This window comes from Mytilus edulis, chromosome 12 (genome assembly GCF_963676685.1).
Source record: "Mytilus edulis chromosome 12, xbMytEdul2.2, whole genome shotgun sequence".
Classification (NCBI taxonomy): Eukaryota; Metazoa; Mollusca; class Bivalvia; order Mytilida; family Mytilidae; genus Mytilus; species Mytilus edulis.
In genome coordinates this window covers 81,118,913-81,138,395 of record NC_092355.1, presented here as the reverse complement: position 1 = coordinate 81,138,395, position 19,483 = coordinate 81,118,913, and the positions used below count along the sequence as shown (strand labels likewise).

Below are 19,483 nucleotides of genomic sequence, written 5' to 3'. Positions count from 1 at the left end.
ATGGAATGTTTTCTAGATGAGGAGATACAATACCTTTTGATGGTGTATAGTTTTATAAGATTTCTTGGCTATATCACAGGATGGATGTTCAGCATAGTATACACTGAGGACAGTAGTACGAGGTTAATATGGAATGTTTTCTAGATGAGGAGATACAATACCTTTTGATGGTGTACAGTTTTATAAGATTTCTTGGCTATATCACAGGATGGATGTTCAGCATAGTATACACTGAGGACAGTAGTACAAGGTTAATATGGAAGGTTTTCTAGATGAGGAGATACAATATACCTTTTGATGGTGTACAGTTTTATAAGATTTCTTGGCTATATCACAGGATGGATGTTCAGCATAGTATACACTGAGGACAGTAGTACGAGGTTAATATGGAATGTTTTCTAGATGAGGAGATACAATACCTTTTGATGGTGTACAGTTTTATAAGATTTCTTGGCTATATCACAGGATGGATGTTCAGCATAGTATACACTGAGGACAGTAGTACAAGGTTAATATGGAAGGTTTTCTAGATGAGGAGATACAATATACCTTTTGATGGTGTACAGTTTTATAAGATTTCTTGGCTATATCACAGGATGGATGTTCAGCATAGTATACACTGAGGACAGTAGTACGAGGTTAATATGGAATGTTTTTTAGATGAGGAGATACAATACCTTTTGATGGTGTACAGTTTTATAAGATTTCTTGGCTATATCACAGGATGGATGTTCAGCATAGTATACACTGAGGACAGTAGTACAAGGTTAATATGGAAGGTTTTCTAGATGAGGAGATACAATATACCTTTTGATGGTGTACAGTTTTATAAGATTTCTTGGCTATATCACAGGATGGATGTTCAGCATAGTATACACTGAGGACAGTAGTACGAGGTTAATATGGAATGTTTTCTAGATGAGGAGATACAATACCTTTTGATGGTGTACAGTTTTATAAGATTTCTTGGCTATATCACAGGATGGATGTTCAGCATAGTATACACTGAGGACAGTAGTACGAGGTTAATATGGAATGTTTTCTAGATGAGGAGATACAATACCTTTTGATGGTGTACAGTTTTATAAGATTTCTTGGCTATATCACAGGATGGATGTTCAGCATAGTATACACTGAGGACAGTAGTACGAGGTTAATATGGAATGTTTTCTAGATGAGGAGATACAATACCTTTTGATGGTGTACAGTTTTATAAGATTTCTTGGCTATATCACAGGATGGATGTTCAGCATAGTATACACTGAGGACAGTAGTACGAGGTTAATATGGAATGTTTTCTAGATGAGGAGATACAATACCTTTTGATGGTGGACAGTTTTATAAGATTTCTTGGCTATATCACAGGATGGATGTTCAGCATAGTATACACTGAGGACAGTAGTACGAGGTTAATATGGAATGTTTTCTAGACGAGGAGATACAATACCTTTTGATGGTGGACAGTTTTATAAGATTTCTTGGCTATATCACAGGATGGATGTTCAGCATAGTATACACTGAGGACAGTAGTACGAGGTTAATATGGAAGGTTTTCTAGATGAGGAGATACAATATACCTTTTGATGGTGTACAGTTTTATAAGATTTCTTGGCTATATCACAGGATGGATGTTCAGCATAGTATACACTGAGGACAGTAGTACGAGGTTAATATGGAATGTTTTCTAGATGAGGAGATACAATACCTTTTGATGGTGGACAGTTTTATAAGATTTCTTGGCTATATCACAGGATGGATGTTCAGCATAGTATACACTGAGGACAGTAGTAAGAGGTTAATATGGAATGTTTTCTAGATGAGGAGATACAATACCTTTTGATGGTGTATAGTTTTATAAGATTTCTTGGCTATATCACAGGATGGATGTTCAGCATAGTATACACTGAGGACAGTAGTACGAGGTTAATATGGAATGTTTTCTAGATGAGGAGATACAATACCTTTTGATGGTGTACAGTTTTATAAGATTTCTTGGCTATATCACAGGATGGATGTTCAGCATAGTATACACTGAGGACAGTAGTACGAGGTTAATATGGAAGGTTTTCTAGATGAGGAGATACAATATACCTTTTGATGGTGTACAGTTTTATAAGATTTCTTGGCTATATCACAGGATGGATGTTCAGCATAGTATACACTGAGGACAGTAGTACGAGGTTAATATGGAATGTTTTCTAGATGAGGAGATACAATACCTTTTGATGGTGGACAGTTTTATAAGATTTCTTGGCTATATCACAGGATGGATGTTCAGCATAGTATACACTGAGGACAGTAGTAAGAGGTTAATATGGAATGTTTTCTAGATGAGGAGATACAATACCTTTTGATGGTGTATAGTTTTATAAGATTTCTTGGCTATATCACAGGATGGATGTTCAGCATAGTATACACTGAGGACAGTAGTACGAGGTTAATATGGAATGTTTTCTAGATGAGGAGATACAATACCTTTTGATGGTGTACAGTTTTATAAGATTTCTTGGCTATATCACAGGATGGATGTTCAGCATAGTATACACTGAGGACAGTAGTAAGAGGTTAATATGGAATGTTTTCTAGATGAGGAGATACAATATACCTTTTGATGGTGTACAGTTTTATAAGATTTCTTGGCTATATCACAGGATGGATGTTCAGCATAGTATACACTGAAGACAGTAGTACGAGGTTAATATGGAATGTTTTCTAGATGAGGAGATACAATACCTTTTGATGGTGTACAGTTTTATAAGATTTCTTGGCTATATCACAGGATGGATGTTCAGCATAGTATACACTGAGGACAGTAGTACGAGGTTAATATGGAATGTTTTCTAGATGAGGAGATACAATATACCTTTTGATGGTGGACAGTTTTATAAGATTTCTTGGCTATATCACAGGATAGATGTTCAGCATAGTATACACTGAGGACAGTAGTACGAGGTTAATATGGAATGTTTTCTAGATGAGGAGATACAATACCTTTTGATGGTGTACAGTTTTATAAGATTTCTTGGCTATATCACAGGATGGATGTTCAGCATAGTATACACTGAGGACAGTAGTATGAGGTTAATATGGAATGTTTTCTAGATGAGGAGATACAATACCTTTTGATGGTGGACAGTTTTATAAGATTTCTTGGCTATATCACAGGATGGATGCTCAGCATAGTATACACTGAGGACAGTAGTACGAGGTTAATATGGAATGTTTTCTAGATGAGGAGATACAATACCTTTTGATGGTGTACAGTTTTATAAGATTTCTTGGCTATATCACAGGATGGATGTTCAGCATAGTATACACTGAGGACAGTAGTACGAGGTTAATATGGAATGTTTTCTAGATGAGGAGATACAATACCTTTTGATGGTGGACAGTTTTATAAGATTTCTTGGCTATATCACAGGATGGATGTTCAGCATAGTATACACTGAGGACAGTAGTACGAGGTTAATATGGAATGTTTTCTAGACGAGGAGATACAATACCTTTTGATGGCGTACAGTTTTATAAGATTTCTTGGCTATATCACAGGATGGATGTTCAGCATAGTATACACTGAGGACAGTAGTACGAGGTTAATATGGAATGTTTTCTAGATGAGGAGATACAATACCTTTTGATGGTGGACAGTTTTATAAGATTTCTTGGCTATATCACAGGATGGATGTTCAGCATAGTATACACTGAGGACAGTAGTACGAGGTTAATATGGAATGTTTTCTAGATGAGGAGATACAATACCTTTTGATGGTGGACAGTTTTATAAGATTTCTTGGCTATATCACAGGATGGATGTTCAGCATAGTATACATTAAGGACTGGTTGTAGAAGACTTATATGGAATGTTTTGGTTGGAATGAATTCCTCTAAAATCTTAATCTGCTCCTCTGTAGGATGTGGTCGACTTTCATTAACATTTTCTGTGGAAAGAGTAAAGAAATTTGTAATGTATGCAATTAAAATATCTATGGCTAAAGTGGAAAGTTTTTTATCCAGACATAAAAACCTAATACTGTTTTGTTGGGACTAGTTTCATCATATTTGAGCAAAGTGGTTATTTCATATAATTGCTTACAACCATTCCGTTTGAACCTTGATGGAGAGTTTTTTCTATATTTTATAAATAGTCCAACTATTAAAACATTGGTGACCATATATTTACACATATACTTAGATTATCTTTGTATACAGCCTAATATTTATAATTGGAGGCACTGCCAGTTGCTTAGTTAATCTGTACCTTTTAACATTTAAATGAATGGATCAATCAAAAACAAAACCATGAAAACAGTGACCTGAATTCTATAGACTTACCCGGTTTGCCTTTGTAGTAAGGCTCATAATTATAATTATATGCACACGCCAGTATCTTCCTGAATCTGTGTACTGATGAAGAGGAAGCATTTATCTGACACGGACCAATAATAAAACGTATCAGTGACGTCTCTTTCATGAATAAAGTTTCTGTGATATCTGAAACAGATGAAACACTTGTTCCTTTTCCTAAAAATATATAAAAAAAAAAAGTCATGGCATTATTATAAAACATGATAAATAAACACATAAATAATTATTAAAACTTGTTAATATTTTAAATATATAAAAGAAGATGTGGTACAATTGCTAATGGGACAACTCTCCACAAAAGACCAAATGACACAGAAATTTATATTTATAGGTCACTGTATGGCATTCAACAATGAGCAAAGCCCATACAGCATAATCAGCTTTAAAAGACCCCTAAATGAAAAAGTAAAACAATTCGAAGTAAAACAAGAAAACTGAAGTTTTCTGAAAACATTGCATAAGTCTTTACTGTTAAACATATGAAAGTATAAGATGACCTTTATAAACATGATAAATAAGCATTTAAAACATCATAAGACTAACAAAAATATTTTTTGAGATGAATATCATCTCATTTGTGAATTTAAATCATTCCAGTTACAATTTTACATTTTCAATTTCCAAAAGTGTCCTACCTTGAGTTTTGTCTTCTGTGTCAGCCATTACATATAGATAGTCGAAGAAGAATGCTCCAAACTTGACCTGACTATACTGTTCTGTATAGATCTCAGCATGTGTCTCACTATCCAGGGCTAACTGTAATGGCTCATTCTGATTGGCTGGTGAAGATTTATCAAACAGAGAATTTGAATAGTAATTAGCCTCTGTCTTGTCTTGTAAACTGTTTCCACCTTGTACCATCACAGAGCTCTATAAAAATGGAAGAACCTTATTAAGTTTATATTTTGTTACTTATTCTGAAATCGGATTCAAACTTCTTTCTTTTGCTAGTATGAAATCCATTATCGCTAAATTAGTACATATTTTTGTATGAGGACCAGCTTAAGCACGCCTCCCGGTGTGGGATTTCATCACTGTGTTGAAGACCCATTGGTGGATTTTGGCTGTATTCTAATTTTTGATAGAGCGGTTGTCTCTTTAACTCATTCCCCATTTCCATTCTCAATTTTATCATATAAAATCTTTAAAAATATAGTTAAGAATGAGTTTTGTGTCATTTGAGTACACCACAAATCTCATGTCCACTAGATTTTTCAGTCAGATTTGTAATAATATTGACTAAAAGATGAGTGTATTATATTTTATTCCACAGAAAAAAAGCCCCTGGCAGAACCTACTAAGGGGGAGGGGAATTAACATACCTTCGTATCAGCATCATCTTTTGTTCCACAAATACATTGCCCCTGACACAACATCTTGAGATGTGTTATTCCAACTTGTGCATCAAAGAATGCCAGGCCTTTTAATAGTATGTCTACAGCTATGCCTTCTCCCTCAATTAATACAAAAGGGCGAAATGCAATCTTCTGGGGACCATAATGCACTTTCTCTCTTAGTTTTTCTGTCAACTATAAAATACAATTCGTAAATATATTAAAAGTTTTTGTTTACTTGTACCTGATTATGTTGTCCACTGTAACATTTACATTAGGTGACGTGAACTGATTAACTGCACTGTATATATTGCTATGCAATAGTATAATGTGGTAGGACCGTAGGAATAAATTTAAAATACTGTATATATATTGCTATACTAAAAATTAAGAAGACAAGATATCAATTTACCATGACCGTTTGCTACTAAAGAATAAAGATTATATCTATGTAGTTTCAACTGTTAATAAAGAATGACATTTTCTCATTACACTGTTCAACTAGGAGGTAATATAAACACCTTACTTGAGTATAAATTTGTCCTTTCATTTTCATTGAATTTGATTTTATTTTTCAGTTTAGTTTTCTTTTCCACTTAAATTCCCACATATACATGATTTAGAAACAAGATTGTTAAGCTGTTCTACAATTTAGTAAACTTAATTACAAATTTTCTTATACATGTAATACCTTAATAATGATAGATCTTTTTTATGTCCCATACATCCCTTTACCTTAAACATGATAGACATTTAATGTCCCATCATCCCCTCACCTTAAACATGAAAGACATTTAATGTCCCATCATCCCCTTACCTTAAACATGACAGATATTTAATGTCCAATCATCCCCTTACCTTAAACATGTGGGGGTCGGACCTTTATCAGGACTCCAGGATCAGAAGTTTTTAAGCTCAGGATTTCAGGATTGATCCTTTCAGGAATTCTTTTATCGAATTTCAAGTTTAAATTTCTTTAAATTCAGTACCTCAGAACTTCATGTTTTTAAGCCAGGGATTTCCAGATCAGGATCCCTTGGACTCCCTTAAACAGGATATCCCATACATCCCCTTACCTTAAACATGACAGATATTTTATGTCCATACATCCCTTTACCTAAAACATGACAGATATTTAATGTCCAAAAATCCACTTTCCTTAAACATGACAGATATTTTATGTCCCATCAACCCTTTACCTTAAACATAACAGATATTTTATGTCCATACATCCCCTTACCTTAAACATGATAGATATTTAATGTCCCATAATCCCCTTTCCTTAAACATGATAGATATTTTATGTCCATACATCCCCTTACCTTAAACATAACAGATATTTTATGTCCCATCATCCCCTTTCCTTAAACATGATAGATATTTTATGTCCATACATCCCCTTACCTTAAACATGACAGATATTGTATGTCCATACATCCCCTTACCTTAAACATGATAGATATTTTATGTCCATACATCCCCTTAGCTAAAACATGATAGATATTTTATGTCCATCATCCCCTTACCTAAAACATAACAGATATTTTATGTCCCATCATCCCCTTACCTTAAACATGATAGATATTTTATGTCCATACATCCCCTTACCTTAAAGATGACAGATATTGTATGTCCATACATCCCCTTACCTTAAACATAACAGATATTTTATGTCCATACATCCCCTTACCTTAAACATGATAGATATTTTATGTCCATACATCCCAATAGATAGAGTGGGAGGCTGAGGTTTTTTACCTTAAACATAACAGACATTTTATGTCCATACATCCCTTTACCTTAAACATGACCGATATTTTATATCCATACATCCCCTTACCTTAAACATAACAGATATTTTATGTCCATACATCCCCTTACCTTAAACATGACAGATATTTTATGTCCATACATCCCTTTACCTTAAACATGACAGATAGTTTATGTCCATACATCCCCTTACCTTAAACATAACAGATATTTTATGTCCATACATCCCTTTACCTTAAACATGACAGATATTTTATGTCCATACATTCCAATAGATAGAGTGGGAGGCTGAGGTTTTTTCCTTGCTGTAGTTTCATCTGTTTCCCCCTCCTCCTCATTCTCTGGTAAGATCTGAGGTACATAGGACCACATCCACTGACTCCATCCCTGCTGACCTAACTCAGACGAAGTATCAGATTCATCTTCTGAAATAAGTAATAAGTAATTCTTTTAGATTTTGTGGATACTTTATTTCATGCTAATTAATTTCTAGCCAACTTCACAGTTATATGTCTAGAGATATTCCAGATTTATAACATATTCGTGATTAATTCATATTCTCTTTATTTTTGTTCTTATAAGGAAGAAACTGTTACCTACTACTATAAATAAATTTCTATGTTTATTTCAAAATTCATAATGTAATCTGTGTGTATTTGAGATAAGTGAGAAAATCAAAAACAATATGCATGAGTATCCAAAACAGATCTCACAAACTTACAAGGTTTGATGGGTAGGCAGACTAGGTAAATGTAGGCAAACATTTAATTCTTTGTCTTTACTTCTATATCTATTGTGTTTATGTTGTTATTACATGTATGTGTTGTAAATATCAAAGTTAATAGTCTTTGTTTGAAATAGGACTATAAATAATTGTAGATGAATATGAGAAAGGATTTGTGTGTCTTTTAGGTCTGAACTTACCCATTGTTATAGTGCTGTCTTCTTCATAAACAGTACTAGTACTATCATGTCCCTCGTCTTTCTTGGCTGGATCTAACGTACCATAATACAATGCCATACATAGTTCTATCAGTCTCTCAAACATTGGTAGTTGTGTATCAGTCAATGATACGTCTAAATGTTCACAAAACAGGTCAAACTTTGTTACACTCGCCCGCTTGGCATTAACAGAATCATATTTGGCGTACAACCTCCCTGTGACGGAGCACCTATAGATCAGTGGATCCTGGTAATGTTCTATCTTACCACTCTGGTCACATTTATCAAGGCACACCGTCAGATCACACAGGTTGATGGATTTCCTTAACACTAACTCAGGGGGAGATAACTCTATAAAGTCTCTGTCCCACTTCTCATCTGCGCTATATACCTCTGCTGATTTTATGTTTAAGGATAAAACAATGTCATCCTCGACAAACTTAACAATTAGATTATTGATGATGATGCTAACATTGTTGGCAATTTTATTCATCAAACTTTGTAAATATCCTGGTGGCAGATCTTCTTCACCCTGTTTCCTTGGTTTCAATGATGGCCTTGATTTTGACCGCCGTAAGTCAGACTTTGGTCCTTTGCTACTACCTTCATAAGGACTTTCTCTTAATTTCAGAATACATTCAATTGTGTTTATTGTTATCACAACAGGTTCAGATCCTAGTTTTGTCCACGGCACATGGATCCGTAACTCATGAATATGGCCACTTTTGAACACAATAGGGAGATGAATAGCCTTTTCTATGACATCCAAACGAAGGTCAAGATTATTGAGGACGACATCACCACCCCATAATGACAATTGAAAATCTTCAGGTCTAAGTTTGACATACTTGTCAACATAACCCATTAACAGGGGGCTGATGTAAGACTCTAACTTAAACATTGTTGTAACTAGAATCAAAACAAATTTATATTTTCTATGACCTTTGCCCTAGGTTATGACTTCTATCACCATTCCCTGTAACAATTGATGTAACTGTGTTGACAGCTTATCTTCCTATCAAGCAGCATTTTCAATGATTTAGTTCATGTATTATGTGTTGAGGAGCATTCGTCCTTTTCTTACAAAATATCTGCAAAAGAAAAAGAAAAAACACACTTTTTTAATATTTACTTAAAATTATATGGTAATTTTGAATTTCATAAATACACATTTGTTATAGTTTTTCCAAAGCAACCTAGGCATCAGGATAGTATACAGAATACTTTTATTACTCAAACAAACCTTGATATTTTATCAAAACTAATCTATACATGTATGACATGATGTGGAAAGGCACACATACATGTAATAATAATATTTTTGTCCACACATTTTTTTGTATACAGGGAGTATATTTTATCATTCATATGTTTTATTACATGGCAATCTATATTTTTAAAACAATATGACTTATTGCAGACATTGCACATACATGTACATGTATGCAACCGTTTAATAGTTCTGAGTTAGGGATTTAAATCTCTGTTTTGGACTCATCTTTTGCAATATCTTTCTATATTTATAACTGAAATCCCTATTGATCCAACATTTTAATGCTTAGACTTGAATATTTTTCATATAATAGGTGCCTGATCAACATAAAATATGGGACAACTTGGAGCCTGTTAACTTCAACTATCAATTAATGAGAAATATATACTATTGAATTTAAAAGATTTTACAGTGTAATGACTTTGAGTGTTAAAATTAAAATACACACCTATAGGAGATGATCATTTAATATTCTGGGGATTTCCTGCAGATTGACAATTTATATTCATCAATAATTTGCTAAGAAGACCCCTCCCCCTCAATAAAATGTATTCCCTTATTTTTATTGAAAGGTTACATACATTTGTATTATAATTTTAAGACTAGGCACCTGGTGTTCGTTGATTGTATGTATGTATGTACTGGTAAATGTCTCTGTTATCCGAAGAACCCTACCGAAAGCTTTAAGGATACAGTGCCATCTATGTACACTCCCTATCAGGATTACTGGAGATGTGTCACTAACGTCTATTTATACAACATTTATTTTAACAAGGACAATCAATCACCACCCAACACAAAGGGAGTGATAGGACACCGGTTAATCTGTAATTATGGTGGAGGAAGCCGAAGTACTCAGGTGGAAACAGACAAACCAGAAATATCAGAAGATTGATCTCCAGGTCAAAATAGGGGACAACTTTGACCAACCGAGGCCTTAAAGTACCCATTCTAGTTTAAACTCCGGTCTGGGTGAAAAATACCCTTCTGATGTAAAAAATGTACTGAAACTTTTAGCACCCCGAGTGAGAAATGAACTCGGACCTTCAGCACTGTAGCCATCAGTCTAAACCACTAGACCACGAACCAACATTGGTTATTGTTTGTTGATGTGATTAATAAGTGTTTCTTGGCTTTTTTTTTTTATAAATAAGACTTGGTTTTCCAGTTTGAATGGTTTTACACTAGTCATTTTTAAGGCCTTTTATAGCTTGCTGTTCGGTGTGAGCCAAGGCTCTGTGTTGAAGACTGTACTTCAACTTATGATTGTGACTTGGATAGCGAATTATCTCATCAGCACTCAGTCCAAATAATTATGACGTCTTGAAAGGCTATTATAATTTTTTCTTTGACGCCTTACTTCGACTAAACCCGTCAAAGAAAAAAATTATAATAGCCTTTCAAGACGTCATAATTATTTGGACTAATCAGCACTCATACAACATCTTATTAAGACTTTAGCCAATCTACTCTCTCAAGGCGTTATCAGGGCTCTGTCACCTTTACTGTATATCTACAACTTTCTCATACATATATAATTATATACATAACATTTGTACAGATGGATAAATTGTATTTGTATATTAAAGCGGGAAACTAATCCTTAAAAAGTTGATGGTATTCAGTAACTTAAGAAGAAGAAGAAGAAGAGGATGTTTTTGCTTTGAAGTTCAAAGAAGCAAAAACATCCTCCAAATATATATTTTTTTGAAGGCAGTTTAACTTTTAAATCAGTTATCATAGGTATGTTAGTCAATATAAAAAATATGTATAAATAGACGTATTGTTCATGTCAGTAAAATTGAGCTTCTGAATTTCTAACCCTTTTTGTTAATAAGTAAAACTGTATATTTACAGACGACCTGCCAACTCGACGATATACAACTTTTCCGAATGGTACATTCTTCGAAAAGATCCGAAATTTCCGCAACAGGATGTAGCGCGCGTAAAGGTGAAGCGAGTAGTTCTGGCTTGCTATAAAATGTGGACCAGTCGAACGTTAGGGTGAGTTTAAATATATATTTTATTTGCAAAACTAAAGTAGCAAAAGGGATTTGACACAAGTTATAACAACATACGTGATGTCCGCCCTAGGTTAGATCTAAGAGTGGAATACTCTTTATTCTTGGCAAGATTATTATATAAAAATAAACGTATTCTTAATTTCCAATAAACATTGATTTTATATAATACTATAATTATACCTTTTCTGGAATCATATGATTACTTTATTCTAAACATCGTTCATTTCTGTACAACGGTGTGCAAACAAAAATTAAATTAGAAGGACAATTCTTGCGTACTTTCCCAGAACTGCACTCGGGAATCGAGAAAAGGTGGTAAATGGTCCCCTGCTGATTTTTGTTGATTTTTTTTGTTGAAAATTTATGAAACTGAATGAACCGTGACAATTACTCATTATTAGGCGCACGTATAAGCTCAGTATTTGTTCATTGCAGCAGATGACGGAACCTTTATTTTGAAGGCACTGGCTACGGTTACATGGAAATGTAACAATAATAAAAATATTATTGTTACATTGGAGACTAAATGCCGGAATGCATGGTTGGGTAAGGACCTGTTTAATTACGAATGTAACAATAATTATTGAGGCTACGGTTACATTGCGTTATTGTTACATGAAAAAAATCAATGTACGATGGGACTAGTAATATATACTAAATAATAAAAGTTGAGGACATTTATTACATACCTTTATAACATACAATTTATTTACTGTAATTTTTTTTTATTTACAATGACAATTAATTATTTATACAAATCCAGTAAGTTGTATTTAAAGTCCGACACATTTCTACAAATCCAGTAAGTTGTATTTAAAGTCCGACACATTTCTACAAATCCAGTAAGTTGTATTTAAAGTCCGACAACTATTCAAGTTGTACACCATTTGTTGAATAATAATATTTTATTATTAATCAGTATTAAATTACGTACATTTTTGATGAACGAAATTACGTCCTCCACGGATACGTGTGCATACATAATTTCTTAGTATTTAAGTTACAGTTAGCAAACTTTGCTTTTGATTACCAATTTGCGTCAAGTTATAAAGCTGTATGAAAAGGATGTCTTGATATTGTTTCAGTTTCGTTTAAAACGCATCCCAAGTTTTATTTTTTTTCACCATACACAAAATTGGTCCAAAGTATAATGACAGTAATAAGAGTAGGTGTGCAGTTAAATACTTTAAAAAAGTGAAACCGTTGAACTATATTTTTCGCCTTTGACAGTCACACTCCTAATTTTGAGTAGTATCTTTAAGAACATCAAAACCATTAATACGTAGTAAAACTATTCAAGTTGTACACCATTTGTTGAATAATAATATTTTATTATTTATCAGTATTAAATTACGTACATATGAAAGAATGAAGCAATACAACTATAGAAGATTTAAGTTTAATCAATCTAGCGTACATTGCTGTTTTTCATGTAACAATAACGTAATGTAACCGTAGCCTCAGTAATTATTGTTACATTTGTAATTAATCGGTTCCTCACCCAACTTTGCATTCCGGCAATTAGTCTCCAATGTAACAATAATATTTTTATTATTGTTACATTTCCATGTAACCGTAGCCAGTGCCTATTTTGAATGATCTGATGAAACTTAAGTTTAAAACACATATTTCTTTGGGTCCTACTAAAATGCGCCCGGGAGCGCCCGGGAGAAGAAAAAGCGCCCGAGGAAAAGAAAAAGCGCCCGGGGAAGACAAAATAGTGCCAGGGGAAAAGAAAAGGCACCCGGGGAAAATATATAAATATTTTATTGGAATGAGACAACTTTGTCATGTTTGTGTCGATGAAATAAGTTATGCACATTGATTTGTTTTTAATTTTAGACAAGTAATTTGCAATTTCAGATAATAGACATTTGTAGTAAAGCACAAAAACAATTATGAATGTTTCAATTTTAACAATACTGAATATATGAATACTATTTCGAAAGACAGATAATAATGGATCACAGTTTATGCGGAAGATTTATAAAATGTAATGTAACGTTTTTCGTTTATTACATGCATCATTGGGTTTTATTATCATGGTATAATTAGATTACTTATTCTAATTAACTGTTATAAAGTAATTCCTTACACATGTTACAATCTATGTGTATCGCCTTCAATCAGATTGTACTTGTTAAATGTCAAATCAATCATGTTAATCAGCTGGTGCCCCTTTGCTAAGTTGATGCAGGTGTCTCAGTTGACCTCAGTTTCGATTGACCTTAGCTCCGGGCTCCGGGCTCCGGGCTCCGGGCTCCGGGCTCCGGGCTCCTGTAATTTAGCTCCTGTAGAATATTTCTTTGTTCAGAGTCATTTAACCATATTGTAATCAGGTTATTAGAGTAGTATAAAAGAGAGAAATAGTTGTAGATACGAGATACGATATACGAGGAGAGACGATTTTGTGTACGAGAGGTGCATATGTAGGAGATTTAGGATTATACCACCGTATTGTTGAGCCTGCAGTTTAGATGTTGTAAACTTGTATTACTGTTACATGTACTTTGGATTTTGAATAATACAGTATTGAACTTTAATCGACTTTGTGTTTATGTTAACTTGCAAGACTTCGTTCAGACTACACCAGGATCCATTTATTTATTTATGTGACCAGGATTCCCTTAATCACGCTACCAGAGATTTTTTAGGGTTACACTGTTAAAGAGTATACTTGGCATTTGTCGTCTGTGGACGTGTGAAACGTAGACACCAAACAACAAAGCACAAACACAAGAATACACACTTTAGTTTAAGTCCCCATACTTAAACACTTTTTCGTCACAGTAACTTCAAAAGACACGTTTCTGAAAAACGATATCAAAATGAAAAATGTAAAAAACAACTTAAATTTCAAAGATAAATATTAATTTAATCAAAATTAAAAGAGTTACACATAATGAATCAGCAAATAAAGCAGTACTATACATGTACCGTAGTTAAATCAAGGGGTAAAAAGCAGGAGCTTTGGTTTAAATTTTAAAAAACTATAGCATTAAAATCCTAATAAGCATAGCCATTCGGAAACAGTTTTAGTTTTATAAAAAGATAAATCTAGATCAACATTTGCATAAAAAAAGTGTTCACCATGCAGTTGCGAAAATATTAGACATCAGACACTGATTATTTACAAAACAAGTGAATGATTATTTTTTTTATTTGTTATAAAATATTATCATTTTATTCTCCCGGGCGCTAATTTTCCTTCCCCAGGCGCTTTTTCTCTCCCCCCCCCCCCCCGGGCGCATTTTCTTTTCCCGGGCGCTATCGGGCGCGTTTTAGTAGGACCGATTTCTTTAAATTCGTATTTCGTCTGCTTGGCATGTAAGATCACGTAACTTCTAGTTTAGTGCTTTGCTTATTTGTTCTATGCTTTTATGTATAAACATTTTGCATACATTACAATAAAGCTTTCTTACTTAGCATGTCTATATAAAATTGAGAAGGAGAATAGTAACGGGAATGTTAATTTTGTGTATGTTTTATATCCGTATTCTATTCTATAATATTTCAATCTAGTCTTTTCCACATTATACTCTATTCTATTTTAGTCTAGTCTATTCTAGTTTAGTATGTTCTATTCTATGAATTTCATTCTATTCCCGTTCTAACTTCTAGAAATCGCGAGATCGGCTTCAATTTTTGGTGGAGTGTAACTAGTGTGTCTGCAAGATCAATCTGGTCTCTGAATTACATTTCAATTTTTTGCATGAATATAATTGACATATTCAGTTATCTATCATACATGTTTACACTGCAGTGTAGGGTTTGGAGCTTTCATACATTTTTATTCATGCCTTCGATTTGTAAACTGCAGTGGGGTTTTATAGTTTCAATGTGAACACTTCGTTAGTGCTTTAGAGTTTCGATGTGTACAATGCAGCAGGGTTTTAAAGTTTCAATACATAATGTTTCATCATTCTATCGCCATGTATACTTCAGTGGAAATTTTAGAGTTTCAATGCATGTTTTTTATGGGCTTTTTTAAATCATTCCATGTGTATACTGCAGGTTATTTTTCGAATTTCAATACATCATTATTCATTGATTGTGTGCACTAAATTGATTTTTTATTAAAGTTTCCATATCATTACACTGCAATGATGTTGAAGAGTTTCCATGTATAAGGGAGCACCCATTTAACTATTAAAAGTGGGGTTATGGTTTATTTTTAGTCAAAAACTTGAAATTATTTTGTTTTTTCACCTCTTTCAATCAAATTATTTTGTTCGGCAAAATTTAATATTATAATCTATGGGGGAAAATCTGGATTCAGAAATTTTTTTCATCAATTTGGGCATTGGAATGTTTTTATAGGAATCAAAAACCACATCCCAAAACCCCTTGAAGTTAAATGTTAGTTCCTTAAACTACTAAACTTTGGGTTTGAGGGTTTCCATGAGTACACTGCTTTGCTGGTATGTTTAGAGTTTCCATGTGAACAATACATTAGGATTTTTAGGATTTCCATGTGTACACTGCAGAGCCTTTTTAAGTGTGATTTTTTTTAATTTTCTATGTGTACACTGCAGTTGAATTTTTAAATTTTCCATGCGTACATGGCATTCGGTTTTGGGGTCACCATGTGTAAACTAAGTATGATTTAATGAGTTTCCATGTGGACTGCAGTGGGATTTTTAGGATTTCTATTTGTAGAATGCATTGGGATTTTTATGTTTTTCATGTGTACACTACAGTGGGATTTGAACGGTTGCCATGCGTACATTGCAGTGTGGTTTTAAAGGTTTCAATGTTTTTTTTAATTTTCCGATTATTCACTAGACAGACTAAGTACTGCAGTTTTATTTATATAGTTTCGATGTGTTGACTCCAATGGGATTTTTAGAGTTTCTATGTGTACACGGCAATGGGGATTTAGAGTTTCTATGTGTACACGGCAATGGGATTTTTAGAGTTTCTATGTGTACACGGCAATGGGATTTTTAGAGTTTCTATGTGTACACGGCAATGGGATTTTTAGATCGAGTTTCTATGTGTACACGGCAATGGGGATTTAGAGTTTCTATATGTACATCGTAGTATGATGTCCAGGTGTACACTGCATTGGGAATCCGATTTTTAAGGTTTCAATTAAGGTGTACACTAAAGTGATATTTTTACGGATTTTATGTGTACACTGCAGTAGGATTTTGAGGGTTTCCAGGTGTTCACGGTCTGCTGAGAGATTTTGACTGTTTCCATGTGTACACTGCAGTTGGATTTTTAGGGTTTCCAGGCAATGGCGGATCCAGAACTTTTCCTAAGGGGGGCCCGCTCCAGTCATGCTTCAGGCCGGATTCCCTATATAATCAACCAAATTTTTCCCACGAAAGCGCCCCCCCCCCCCCCCCCCCCCCCCCGGGTTCCGCCTATGCCAGGTGTTCACTGCTGAGAGATTTTAACTGTTTCCATGCGTACACTGCAGTAAAATGTTAGAATTAACATGCGTATACTACCTTGTTTTTTTTTAAAGGTTTCCTCTATAAATTTTGTACACTGCAGTTGGATTGTTTTTAACGATTTTCCATTTGTACACTGCACTGTGATATTATTTTGTATGTAAATACTGCAGTGGGATTTTTATGGTGTCCATGTGTACCACTACAGTTGGCATTGAGCTCGATTTCAGAAACTGAATTTTTGTTTAGATCAGTGCATTGGGTTTTTAAAGATTTTCTGATGCCTGTTTGGGTACTTTTTATCAATATTTCTATTTGAATCATCTCACATTTTCATGTCATGGTCTTTAATGGCCGAATGTAGCTATATGTTATGCGTTTTTCGCATTTCTGAAGATCGTTTTTAACCTACAATTGCTTACATCCACTTATTTGAAGTATGTTGGAAAAATGTCATATAGGTAATAATACTACATCTTTATTTTTATGGATTAGTTTTACGAACTAGGACTTTTTACTAGTATATAATATTACTGGTCACAAACTGCCTTGTAAACTACTCTAGCTGTTATTCTATTTCAATATGGTGTACATTTTTTGTTCATTTGTGCTGTAGGGTTGCTGTCCATGGACATACATCCCATATGTCCTTTTACTCATATGTATGTTTGGTCTTTATTTTGTTTATTTGTGCTGTAGAGTTGCTGTTCATTGTCATATACCGCACATCTACTTGTATTCATGTTTGGTCTTTATTTTGTTCATTTATGTTGTAGGGTTGCTGCCTTTGGACCTATACCCAGCATCTTGTATTCATGTTTGGTCTTTATCTTATCTATTTAAGCTGTAGGTTGCTGTCCATGAACATTTAACCACATCTCCTTGTATTTATTTTTATTCATTATTTAATTTATCTATGCTGTTGGGTTGCTGTCCATGGACATAAACACCACATCTCCTTGTATTCATATTTGGTCTTTATTTTGTTCATTTATGTTATATAGGGTTGCTGCCTCATTTATATATACTCCACATCTTGTATACACACTTAGTCTTTGTGTAATAAAGCAATACAATTCTTTCTCAGATGATGATTTTCTCATTTAATATTTTTTCAAACAGTTTTAATCATGTATAAAGTCCACTTCATACAAAAAATTAGTAATGATATGAATCAAAATGCTGCCGTCACACCAAAAAAAACAACCAACCATCAAATGACTAGCATAATATGATGTGTAGTTTTGACTAGCATTATATAATGTGTAGTTTTGACTAGCATTATATGTGTAGTTTTGACTAGCATTATATATTGTGTAGTTTTGATTGTTTTTAACGATTTTCCATTTGTACACTGCACTGGGATATTATTTTGTATGTAAATACTGCAGTGGGATTTTTATGGTGTCCATGTGTACCACTACAGTTGGCATTGAGCTCGATTTCAGAATCTGAATTTTTGTTTAGATCAGTGCATTGGGTTTTTAAAGATTTTCTGATACCTGTTTGGGTACTTTTTATCAATATTTCTATTTGAATCATCTTATGCACATTTTCATGTCATGGTCTTTAATGGCCGAATGTAGCTATATGTTATGCATTTTTATCATTTCTGAAGATCGTTTTTAACCTACAATTGCTTACATCCACTTATTTGAAGTATGTTGGAAAAATGTCATATAGGTAATAATACTACATCTTTATTTTTATGGATTAGTTTTACGAAATGAACTTTTTACTAGTATATAATATTACTGGTCACAAACTGCCTTGTAAACTACTCTAGCTGTTATTCTATTTCAATATGGTGTACATATTTTGTTCATTTGTGCTGTAGGGTTGCTGTCCATGGACATACATCCCATATGTCCTTTTACTCATATGTATGTTTGGTCTTTATTTTGTTTATTTGTGCTGTAGAGTTGCTGTTCATTGTCATATACCTCACATGTCCTTGTATTCATGTTTGGTCTTTATTTTGCTTATTTGTGCTGTTGGGTTGCTGTTCATAGAAATATAACCCACATCTACTTGTATTCATGTTTGGTCTTTATTTTGTTCATTAATGTTGTAGGGTTGCTGGCTTTGGACCTGTACCCAGCATCTTGTATTCATGTTTGGTCTTTATCTTATCTATTTAAGCTGTAGGTTGCTGTCCATGAACATTTAACCACATCTCCTTGTATTTATTTTTATTCATTATTTAATTTATCTATGCTGTTGGGTTGCTGTCCATGAACATAAACACCACATCTCCTTGTATTCATATTTGGTCTTTATTTTGTTATGTTGTAGGCTTGTTGTCTCATTTATATATACTCCACATCTTGTATTCACAAGTATACTTAGTCTTTGTGTAATAAAGCAATACAA

The 19,483-nt window shown here is 33.7% G+C and overlaps 1 protein-coding gene across 1 annotated transcript in view; it reads right to left on the bottom strand.

The window, feature by feature from the left end:
• Positions 1–11,579, bottom strand: part of LOC139497250 (intermembrane lipid transfer protein VPS13B-like) — a 102,786-nt gene extending 91,207 nt beyond the window's left edge. Inside the window, exons 1-7 of the mRNA XM_071285398.1 lie at positions 11,507–11,579; positions 8,394–9,502; positions 7,704–7,894; positions 5,688–5,894; positions 5,001–5,235; positions 4,333–4,521; positions 3,760–3,938 (exon numbers count right to left, since the gene is read on the bottom strand). Coding sequence (XP_071141499.1) covers positions 3,760–3,938; positions 4,333–4,521; positions 5,001–5,235; positions 5,688–5,894; positions 7,704–7,894; positions 8,394–9,312 — 1,920 coding nt within the window. The 5' untranslated portion in view covers positions 9,313–9,502; positions 11,507–11,579. The remainder of the gene's footprint in view (positions 1–3,759; positions 3,939–4,332; positions 4,522–5,000; positions 5,236–5,687; positions 5,895–7,703; positions 7,895–8,393; positions 9,503–11,506) is intronic.
• Positions 11,580–19,483: the final 7,904 nt, after the last annotated feature.